At 43.6% G+C, this 12,236-nt stretch overlaps 1 protein-coding gene across 6 annotated transcripts in view; it reads right to left on the bottom strand.

Annotated features, from left to right (window-relative positions):
* LOC126187518 (neurexin-1a) overlaps window positions 1–12,236 on the bottom strand; it is a 2,258,738-nt gene that overhangs the window by 398,027 nt on the left and 1,848,475 nt on the right. For all 6 annotated transcript variants that reach the window (XM_049928650.1, XM_049928652.1, XM_049928651.1 and 3 more), the window contains exon 12: window positions 3,179–3,322. In XM_049928650.1, the coding sequence (XP_049784607.1) occupies window positions 3,179–3,322 (144 nt within the window). The remainder of the gene's footprint in view (window positions 1–3,178; window positions 3,323–12,236) is intronic.

The raw sequence follows: 12,236 nt of genomic DNA, 5'->3' as shown, positions 1-12,236 counted from the left end.
GTCGCGAGAGTGCACGACCACGCCGAGGACCGGATTCAGCGAGTTTAAGTTGAATGGATCGTTAAATCCGAGTAGTGAAACCGCCACCATTGTGTGTGTGTGTGTGTGTATGTGTGTGTGTGTGTGTGTGTGTCCGTCCGCCGAAGTGACCTCACGGTAACAAGCTGTTACTTTTCCATTCGTACTGGGACGTTTGCCTTGCCTGACTTGATCGAGAGCGACCGTTGGTTGGTCGTTCGCTCTGTCGTCTCAACGGACGGCGTGTATTTGGTCTTCCGACGGCTTCTGGGTTCTCTGTGTTTGTCTCGACTTGTAATTCGTCCTTGTTGCTCCACAATGACTGGTTTTAGTATTGTTTGAGTTGTTTGTGGAATTGTTTTCGCGGATCCGTGTGTGTCTAGTGTGGTTTTGAATGAGCAGTCATTTTAATGCTGTCTGCGTACTGGATTCGTGGAGGCAATTTGTTGTGATTACCTCGGATTATCCTTGCGTTTGAACGTGCTGTCTTGTATAATGTTTGTCGTTTTACGATGTCGAGGGTGCAGTCCGCCCGTCCGCCTGGCACGCGTTACTGTGTCGTGTGTCGGGCATCGGACGTTAGGCAGATTATGCGGGGGTGTTGGTCTTGCGTTTAAACTGTGACTGGTTTGAGTTGCCATCCTGTTAAGTGAGTATAACACTGGGATGCCTGTCTCACCTCACTTAAGTTTGAGGGACTTTCCCAGGTCGATCCTTGGAGCACTGTCTGTGGATCACTCCCTTCTTTATTTGGTCTGACTGTGTCAAACGTTTAAAAAATATTTTGTTTAAATTATTCCTATTGCTTGTGGCCTTCAGCTGACAAATAATTTGAATTCTTCTTAATAAGGCCTTCAGTCGTCAGTGTAGCTTGTGTTACAGTCAATTTTGTTTTAAATGATTGTTTAAAAAAATTATTTCCTTAAATAGACTGTACGTGTTACTGAGCAACCAACGGTAACTGAGTAAGGCCCCGCACACACGTTTTCCTGCCTACCCTAAGTCCCATGTTTCACAAATTTCAAACATTGTTACTTCCGAAGTACAAAATATAGAAACACAACTTGAGCGTTCTTGGAAAGAGAAAAGTTCAATTTTTTTGTGCATTCAGTGTGAGCGCCATGTGTTACACGACAAGTGTGGAAACGGTAGCTCATTTCCTGCCACACACGAAGCGGCTGGTCTCTCGTTATCGAATCCACAGCTTTCACGTCACAAGATGAGAGATCTGGAGACACGGGAGGCCACCGGCGACGAAATTGGTCTTCTGCTCCTCTCCTTCTCCTCCGGGCCAACGTGCCAGACTTCAAATGGTTCAAATGGCTCTGAGCACTATGGGACTTAACATCTGAGGTCATCAGTGCCCTAGAACTGAGAACTACTTAAACCTAACTAACCTAAGGACATCACACACATCCATGCCCGAGGCAGTATTGGAACCTGCGACCGTAACGGTCGGGCGGTTCCAGACTGAAGCGCCTAGAACTACTCGGCCACTTGGCCGGCGCCAGACGTCACACCTTGCGACTTTTATCTGTGGCGTTGCGTAAAAGACCGCGTTTTTATCCCGCCTATGCGTGACACTCTTGAAAGTCTGCGACATTGCATTGTTGAAGCTGTGAATTCGATAACGAGAGACCAGCTGCTTCGTGTGTGGCAGGAAATGAGTCACCGTTTTGATATTCGTCGTGTAACACGTCGTGCTCACATTGAAAGCATTAAAAATTGAACTATTCTCTTTCCAGCTACGCTGAAATTGAATTACCATCTTTTGTAGTTTGGAATCAATTAATGTCTGAAATGTGTTCCTTCTTTTTGATTAGCCTTGTATTATTTTACTAGATCAAACTCTTGTCATTCAGCAACCACTAAAGTTAATTATCCGAATGAAACGGCTAGGTCCTCCAACCACAAGCAATAGGCGTGACGTGACGTCTGATGAGTTCGGGATCTTATCAAATAACACTTCCCTATGTGAGTGGCAGCTCATTTTTCAAGTAGCCTGTTAGGTCCGTGTCATTTTATGCGATCCGAGGTGATACACCGAGCATCAGTCTCATCTGCATACCCACGAGGCCCGGTGGGCGAGGCGTGGCGCTCACAGCACACCCGGCTTGTGGCGAGTGTTGGGGAGCCGATTCGCAATGCATTCGCTCGTGTCCTCGACGTACGGAATGTCATAAATACGCCCCCGAAAGCAGTAATTTGGTTTCATGTTCTGTGGAAACTGACTAATTTTCTGCATCGGCCCCAGGATCCAAAACACGGTATTTTTCACCGAGAGCGTTACGAAAAGTGTGCAGCAGAGTGCACGTTATTTTGGGTAGTGTAAGGTGACGAGGTGGCGGACAACGGCACGGCGCTGCTTTCCTCGAAGCAGCCGTTGCGGCAACCCCCTCGTCCGGCAGGGAGGGATTTTGACTGAACAGAGAAACCACTGAAAGGCACCAGGCACGGAATCCAGAATTACGAATGATTACCGCAGTGAGCGACCAGGACTAGTAACGAGTCTAAAAACTGAAAAAGGCTGTTATCCGGAGAGCCATATTTTATAAGTGTAATGTAAGTCAGTATTTGCAACAAGGGAGGTAGCCTGCCTGGTGTCGAGGAATCTGTCGAGCGCCGACTGACCCATTTCAGTATCGTTCAGCTAGGTTCGGGGCAGACGCCGAGCAGCGAGAGCCGTTGCGTAGGATCTACCACGGGAGGGCGTGTCCTAGGCGAGTACCACACACGGACCAGTCTCTAGGATGAGCTTCGTAAATAATTTACTCTTTATTTATTTAGCTGTTGTACTATTTCCGAGATGCTTTTTATCTTACTTCGGTAATGCGTTTTTTTTTTTTAAATTAAATATCGACGAATATTTACTGTGCCTTACGGTACCACACTTGCCACTATACTATTCGGGATGTCGAGTCATTGCTCTGACTCAGACACGAAGAAAAGCAGAACTTGTTGGTCTCGTTTATACGTAGTCATCCCGATATTGAGTATTTAATTCATTTTTATCTTATTGCAGAGTCGCCAACTGACTATCGACGGGGCGTCAGTTACACTGTTGTAAGAAGCTGTGGAAGGGTGAGGAAAAGCAGCGGAGGGTGTCGTACACTGAGGGACAGAAGAGCCGAGTCAGCCTGGCGGCGGCGCCCGCACTCACCCTTGCCGCAGGTGGGCCCCGTGAAGCTGGTGGCCGAGCAGTCGCAGACGAAGCGGTTCCAGCCCTCGGAGCAGGCGCCGCCGTGCAGGCACGGCTGCGAGCTGCACTGCGCCTCCTGCGCGTGGCACGACGGCCGGATCGCGCCTGCCGCACACCGTAACACCATACATTAAGACTGCGCCCTGTAATGAAACTTATCAAATGTGCTGTCTCACTTTTTACTAAACAATACGATACAATTATTTAATATTCCACACCAGACATTAATACACTTCGCACAGTCGCACTTTGTAATAAAACTGGTCAGTGATGCGATCTCACTGTTTACTAAACGGTGCGATATACAATACGATACATTAACATATTTCACATACCACCCTTTTATGCATATGTTGTTGTTGTTGTGGTCTTCAGTCCTGAGGCTGGTTTGATTCAGCTCTCCATGCTACTCCATCGTGTGCAAGCTTCTTCATCTCCCAGTACCTACTGCAACCGACAGCCTTCTGAATCTGCTCAGTGTATTCATCTCTTGGTCTCCCTCTACGAGTTTTACCCTCCACGCTGCCCTCCAATACTAAATTGGTGATCCCTTGATGCCTCAGAACATGTCCTACCAACCGATACCTTCTTCTAGTCAAGTTGTGCCACAAACTCCTCCCCAATTCTATTCAATACCTCCTCATTAGTTATGTGATCTACCCATCTAATCTTCAGCATTCTTCTGTACCACCACATTTCGAAAGCTTCTATACTCTTCTTGGCTTAATTATTTATCGTCCATGTTTCACTTCCATACATGGCTACACTCCACACAAATACTTTCAGAAACGACTTCCTGACACTTAAATCTATACTCGATGTTAACAAATTTCTCTTCTTCAGAAATGCTTTCCTTGCCATTGCCAGTCTACATTTTATGCATATACATTCGTGATGTGCATATAACTTACATCAGCTTCATATATATATATATATATATATATATATATATATATATATATATATATATATATATATATATCGATAGAAAATATGAGTACGTGTGTAGATGGTATTTAATTCAAATTCCTGTGCCTATTTGGTATTTCTTTGCATAATTTATACGTTTACAAATTTTTGTTGTTAAAGTAACATTTGTAATTTTGACTCTTATTGTTTACTGAAGAATTTGTAAACATTCGAAGAATGTACGTTACGAATGAAGTGCTTTTCTTAATATTGTGATTACTATGTTTGATGAAAGTTCTTTTCTGAAAACTTTTAGAGAGAGTGTTTTCATTAGCAGCATGTACAAGTTGTATACTGGACCTAATGTCGAGGGGAGGGGGGAGGGGGTGTGACTAGCAAACACAACCGTTAATAAAATGTGGAAAAACGAAACAAATAGCCTGCGTCTTTTCATTTCAAAAATGTATTTGAAACGAACAGAGCTCTGAAATTGTACTTGCAAGCGTGATCGACTTAACAAAATAACTGAGTCAATAACAAGAATGAGTACAATGGAAACCGAACAGAAGATAAGTGAAACATCATTTTTCATAATTTCAATTTAAATTCGCGGACAATCTAACATTTTCCTCTTATTTGCTCTCGAGATATCCAGAAATACAGTGAAAGGCTCTTGTCTCAATCCGTCTCATATAATTGTTATCTGCAATAGGTACTTTAGATTCAGTTATACTGGCACATTACTCTTTTGTTACTTGTTATATATGGATCACAACTTGGAGACGGACTGTATCGAGAAGCATCATTTATTGATTTAATTTTTTTGTATTTATCAACAACTTGTGGTGTAATTGTGGTATCGTAGATAGATATCACCCCCACCGGCGTCTCACAATTGGCAACGAAAACGCGTATCTTCGACAGAAGCCGACAGCGGCGGCGCAGCGACACGGCGGGCCACACCCGGCAGCGGCCTGCGCCACCGCGGTGCAGAGCGGCTGGCGGCCGGCGGCGGCTTCCCACAGCTCGCTCGTGCACGATGCTCTTCGTAGGAGGACAGAGGTCATTCTCACCCACACTGCGAGTTCCCTACATCAGTGGCAAGCGTACATTTGGGGCAAACCTATTGTTCTCAAGTGACTGACACGTCCTCAACGTATTGTCCATCTAAACGGATTACGACGCACTGCACATAATCCGTCCTCGACCAGTTGTTTGGTTAACTGGCTTTACGTGTCACCCCTACCCCCAACCCTCCCCCTCATCATCAAAACCGCTGTGGAAACCTCCAACCCTCCCTCTCCCCTTCCTCCCTGATATAAGAACGCTTTTTATGTCACTAATTAATTACATCACCTCTGGGAAACACCCAACCCTCTCCCACCAGGGAATTGGCCCGAAAAAGACTCAGTCGGTTCGTCATTTGACGCGAAATCCATTGCAGTGCATGGAATATCGTTTAAACAATTCCTGGTAGACAAGGCAATATGTGAAACAATGTTTCTTTAAACAGTTTACGGGCTACAAGGCAGTGTTTGGAATACATTTTATTTATTTATTTATTTCAAGAATTTTGTCAGGGAATTGCCTGCAATATAGTTTATTTATTTATTTATTTAAGGAATTCGGTGGTAAATCGGTTGCAGTGTGTGGAATATTTAAACAATTGTGGCTCTTTTTCACTCTGATCACATAAGGAAAAAAGTGAGTACACTGCCACAAATCCCTGAAACGTGTCAGACGGACTTCCTCGTGCCTCGCATCTCGCGCAGACTGTGCCGAGTCGGAGTGCATCGGCAGAGTGGGCGGTGCCGCACTGGCCCCTGCAGCGACGCCACGCACCCAGTCGGCGCCGTCTTCTCTCTCAGGTGGTCACGTCCTGTTTCTGCATGTGCGAACCGACCTCCTTCCTTTCAGAGCAAATGACTGACTGGCAAACGATCAAGAAATATTGCTCAAGTCAATAAATAATTAATTTCGCGTCACAAGATCGTGATTAGGGCATATGAGGCGACGTGGTAGCTATTTCACATACACAAATTGACGATGTCACATAACTAGTAGCAGGCCGATTCGAAATACACTTTACAAGAGATCGGAACTACTTGTTGCATACAAAGAGAGACAGAGAGATACAGCTGAAGTTTGCTTTGCAGATGAAAAGGAACTAGCATGGAATACACTTTTTCATTCCGCCATGGACTCTAAATTGACCCAACCTTTCTGGCGCACTTTCATTATGGTAAACCGCGACTGCTTCAGAAGTTAATAAATCTGATGTTGAAACTGTCCTGGCAGATTAAAACTGTGTGCCGGACCGAGACTCGAACTCGGGACCTTTGTCTTTCGCGAGCAAGTGCTGTGAGGACAGGGCGTGAGTCGGGCTTGGGCAGCTCAATTGGTAGAGCACTTACCCGCGAAAGGCAAAGGTCGCGAGTTCGAGTCTCGTTCCGGCACACAGTTTTAATCTGCCACGACAGTTTCATATCAGCGCACACTCCGCAGCAGAGTGAAAATCTCATTCTAAATCTGATGTTACGCAAAGTACAGAATACCGTCAAACAGACACACGCCTTGAAGATGTAACAAAACTCGTCAAATGTTGCTTCAGGAGATGTGGCACAGGAAATATTAATTAAATCGTTAGTATAGGCGTTTAAACAACTTGCTTTACGCACACACACACACACACACACACACACACACACACACACACACACACACTTGAAATAAAAAGCTCCACACTCCACAGTGTTTGCCTGCATAAGCGATAGTGTTTTTGATGAGAAATGTCATTAAATAATCCAAACTTACAACCATTAGAAATCACGACATCAAGCGGTTATGTACAAAATGATAGTTGGAATTTCGGATTTCGACACAAGTTCATATCGTCATGGTTACGGAATTTTCGACCACTACAGGTCTGATAACAACATTTTTTTTTTAAAGTTCATTTAGGATATTTAATGAGAATGATAAGATATTAGTGAGTGAATTTAGAAGGAAACTTTTGCACCAGTCCGGGAAGTAATTCGAAGGCCACATTGCTGTCAAATGTATGCTGCAATGTTGCCAGTTCTCCATTAGACTGGTGACAGGCAGAAGACGCTTGCTAACGAGAGAAGTCTCTTCAGCTGGTAACCGCAGGACAAGCTCGCGCAACACAGACGTGGCAGGGCCGGCGTTGGCTACCACTCTGACGGGGACCTGAATTAACAAACGTACAGCCGGCCGGAGTGGCCGTGCGGTTAAAGGCGCTGCAGTCTGGAACCGCAGGACCGCTACGGTCGCAGATTCGAATCCTGCCTCGGGCATGGATGTTTGTGATGTCCTTAGGTTAGTTAGGTTTAACTAGTTCTAAGTTCTAGGGGACTAATGACCTCAGCAGTTGAGTCCCATAGTGCTCAGAGCCATTTTTGAACAAACGTACAGGCCAATTACCTACCGATCGCAACTTTAACATCAGGTATAAATATCGTGGGAATAATTTACGGGGCCCTCCTTTTAAGTAGCTGTCGTAGCAATTTGTTTTATTATGTCTTATAAGAACTGCAAATTAAAAAAAATATTCTCCAGAAGCGATTGGGTTCTGTAGTATCACCTGACACCGTTAAGATAACCAATATTCTTTTTGCTATTAAATACGTGACAATAATGTTTATTACGTAGGTTCCTCTGTCACTACTGCTGACACATAATAAAACAAATACTAAACGGGAACATCAACAAAGACATTTCATAAACTGCGAATAACTCATTATTTCATCTACATCTATATTTCACAAGCCACATTAAGGTGTGTGATACCACTGTCATTTCCACATTTGTTTACTCCAGGCGCGAATATTTCGTAGGAAGAACGATTGCTAGTAAACCACTGTGTGCGCAAGAATCTCTCTAATTTTATCCCCATGGTCTTTCCGCGTGATGTAAAGAGGGGTATCCACATACTAGCTGAACACTCACGTGTCGTAAGCTCTCCGCATTAGGCAGCTGTGCGTGCCGCCACGTGGGTCTCCGCTGTTGCGGCGTCTGCGACTATATGTGACTAAGCGTCTCTCTGAAGCTTTCGTGCTTACTAAATAGCCTCGTAACTCACGGTGTTGCTCTTGTTTGGCTTTTAGAATGATGAGTAGCTTTCAAGTATTTGTCAAACGATTGATTTGTAAGCTATCAGTTAGCATACCTGAACTTGAAACTAAATGACGAAATTTTTTCTGCTAAATCAAGACCCTTACCTGCCTGTTAACTAACCACGAAAGACGTTTAATATACTTTTCTCCACAAGTAACCACGTGAGCACGTGTTGAAAATTGCAATGGTGTGATGTAAAATTTCGTGACAGGGTTTTGTATCCAGCACATTATCGGATGTGTAACTAAGTAAAATCAAATGTTAAATATCGAATTCACCAGTAGCGAGATTTATCAATATGTAATAACAATACACTCATTTTCTGCCCAGGAAACGAACCCGGCATCCACTGTCGCCCTCATCCAGCCATAAACAGACATAAATTATTAACTGCTTGCTCACCATTAGTAAGATGCTCACATATTTGACTAAAAATAATGGCAGCTATCGTTATGGTTGACAATTTATGAAGGGGCATTATAAATGAAAATTATTTTTCGCTGATACTTCGGTGTGTACACGCTATAGTTTACAAGGAAACTATAAATATTTTTGTACTGGACCAGGATTCCAACCCAGATACGTTCCATTCATAGAAAACCAAATTCGAACTCCATCACCAAAATTTTCTACGTCTCAAATTTACATTAAATATGAGCCCTGTGAACGTAATGCCCATTGGGTCATTAAACGAAAAAAAAAAATTAGTGCATGTTTACCCGAACAGAATTTCTGTCTTCTGCGACTACCGCCTTTCTTGTGGCGCACTTTAAACAGGCTCTGACCCTGTTGTTGGTGAAGGGATATGGTGTTTATGCGGATTATGAACCATGGTGTGACATAATATTCTTCACTTGGTGTTACCAGCGATGCAGTAGATCCGTTAGTGTGCGTTAAAAATGAACGACGTATGTGAGAATCAAACCCACACCACTCAGTTCAAATGGTTCAAATGGCTCTGAGCACTATGGGACTTAACATCTATGGTCATCAGTCCCCTAGAACTTAGAACTACTTAAACCTAACTAACCTAAGGACATGACACAACACCCAGTCATCACGAGGCAGAGAAAATCCCTGACCCCGCCGGGAATCGAACCAGGGAACCACGCAGTTATCAAACTAGGATCCACAACCATATTGTAACAGTAATGTCGTGTGCAACGGACACATACCGATTGCAGAATTAAAGGCTCTGCGTCAATTCCGGTTCAGGTAGAGAAACAGCAGTGTGCTCCTGATGCCAACTGCATTGTTCTTTTGACTTGATTCTGTAATCACTGAAATAAAATCACATAACCTCCCAACACGAGACGTTTAATTTCGTTCCTCCATTCCTGCTGGGAGATTTGTTTTCGTATTGATCAGCTCTTTTCCTTTCTTCCGACGAAATTTGACAAAATGTGGCCTGTAATAGATCCACAGCTCGCTATTTTAATGTTGTTGTAGGTGCAGGACTTTAGTTTCCTCTTAAAACGTCTTAAGCAACAACGATCTTTGATTTCCCAAAAATGAAATGCTCACTGTCTAGGTAGGAAGAGTTTTAAATCAAAGTCCCCAAAGTCTGCGCAAGTATATCTCTTCGTCTGACGGCACTGCAAAAGTACTTGTCCTGAGAGGCATCACAAGTTGTGTTCGTATAGCTATAGAAATTATTAGTTGAAGCAGAGTTTAGCACCTGTAGGTATGGTACTGCTAGAAATACAGAAGTATTATATTCTGAAGGCTGAGTTCATCCTGAAACTGAGGCGTATTTATAATACGGAAGCTACTGGAGATTAAATGTTCTTGAATTCCTCCACAAAGCATTCGAAGAAGTATACACACAATACTACAAATAATGTAAACGATAAAAGTAGCATTGTCCACCTAAACTAATATCTCGTTGTTTACATCAAATTAAAAAAAAAATTGTAATGGCAGGATTCGTACCTCATTCTAAGAGTTTTCAATCCTAGCGCTTTAGCCACTGCACTAACCCGCCACTAGGTGAATGTGCTGTTACAGACGTGTATGACGTGATTTAGCGAGAGCACCGTGACCTGAATCACAACGTGAATCTAGATGTTGCTTTAAATCTCTGAAAACGATTCCATTATTACTATGTATGAAGATCGGAGACAAAATAATTGCCATAATACTCAAAATAAAACTTAAGAGGAACTTATTTATGAGATAATTTTCGCAGCATGTAGACGGGAATGACTGTGACTTCTGGGGCGAATAAAGTGCTGTCCAGCTTGTATGGCACTTAGTTTCCTCTTGCCTTGTCACTAGGTTCTTGCCTGCAATGTCTCAGCTCAAGGAATTCGATAAAGGTCGCATTCTTGCACTTTATGAAGCTGGATACTGTACCAGCGCCATTTCCTGTGCCCTAGGACACAGCAAATGTGCCTTTCATCTCTGGGTAAAGAGGATGGCGGATGGAGGCCACGTCAACCGCCGTCGTCGCCCTGGGCGTCCACGGAGTATCAGGACAGTAGTAGACTCCAACGCAGTGATGGCGACCCATTCAGGATCAGCACAGGATACAGAGAAGCTACCAAAGAGCAATTTCCTCGAGAAGACAAATGAATCTTCTGCCGGAGAATTACGTCGATAGTGAACCCATCCCGCCCCTAACACACTCAACGACGTTACAGGATAGCTGCATTACTACCATAGAATATATAAATGACATGACAATTTGTGGTTCCATCCACCGCGAGGTGGCAAAGCAAATTAAAAGACAATTACACCACTGGATAAACTTCCAAATAACATTAATGCAGAGGATAGATGAGTTGGAAGATGAACTTACACATATTGTGCACAAGAAAATGTACAAACAAAACCGACATACTCCCTCACAATTTCTCCCAGCCGAAGTACATCACACCACACATACACAGGATGAACACAAACCAGAATCATCATCACATGGAAAACCCTACGACACACGTAAATGTGAACAGTACATCAAACCAGTCAAATTTGTCTCGGGAGGCACTCTTCACCCCGGGAAAAAGGAACAAGGAACAGACAGGCATGCAGTCCCTGAATCAAAACACATCGAAACATCAGGCTACAGACCAATACAAAACTCAAAACTACTGGACCCAGACTTATAAAAGTAGACCAATTAGATGAGGACAAATCTAAGGGAGAGACATGTGACATTTCCAACGATGTCAACGTGCGTCTAGCAACAACCTCCACTCCAAACACAAACAAAGACAACATAAAACATACAGTCAGTCCCATACAAATCACCACCATCGCCGACACCACGCCAGCAAGCACCACCAACATCAGTGAAAAACGTGTGATGGCAAACAGCATTGAAGAGGCGTGTGACAAAACGAAAAGTAACCGTGTGACATCCCAAAGAGGTCTTAAAATGTCCCCCAATCAGCGGCCAACACCAAGCCACAATCCGTCCAGTACCACCTCAGAGACCGCAACAGAAACCAGCACCAACAGCAAGCCAGCTGCACCTAATTATGATAATTTAGAAGTTAACTTACTTTTAAGTAGGCTAGAGAAAAAAGAGATACTGCAGACAGCGCAGCGGATGCTACTTAGATTGTGCCATCCAAAGGAAGATTCTCTCTGTTTTCCAGTAACTGAGCAAACAGACAGAATCATCCTAAAGACAGAAAATATTCCTACATCAGCAGAGCCGCTGCTCGATCTCATGCTCCAGGTCTGCCTGCGCAGGTCAGAATCTTTCGACTTGGACAAAATATATATAGATCATGTAAGAGCACACGGACGAACATATTTTGATTACTCACTGACTGGCAGTAAATGTTTTGTACACGTAAAACACCCAGAACACATAGACAAAAAATGAATATCTTACAACATAATACAAAAAACAGTACGACAGTCAGCGCGGAAATCCCTAAAATAGCACTAGACCTGCAGGCAGACATAATGTGCTTACAAGAACCCTATAACAGAAACGGGCAACTGATATGTCTACCAAAAC

Source organism: Schistocerca cancellata, chromosome 5 (genome assembly GCF_023864275.1).
Source record: "Schistocerca cancellata isolate TAMUIC-IGC-003103 chromosome 5, iqSchCanc2.1, whole genome shotgun sequence".
Lineage (NCBI taxonomy): Eukaryota > Metazoa > Arthropoda > Insecta > Orthoptera > Acrididae > Schistocerca > Schistocerca cancellata.
This window is presented reverse-complemented; position numbering and strand designations above follow the sequence as displayed.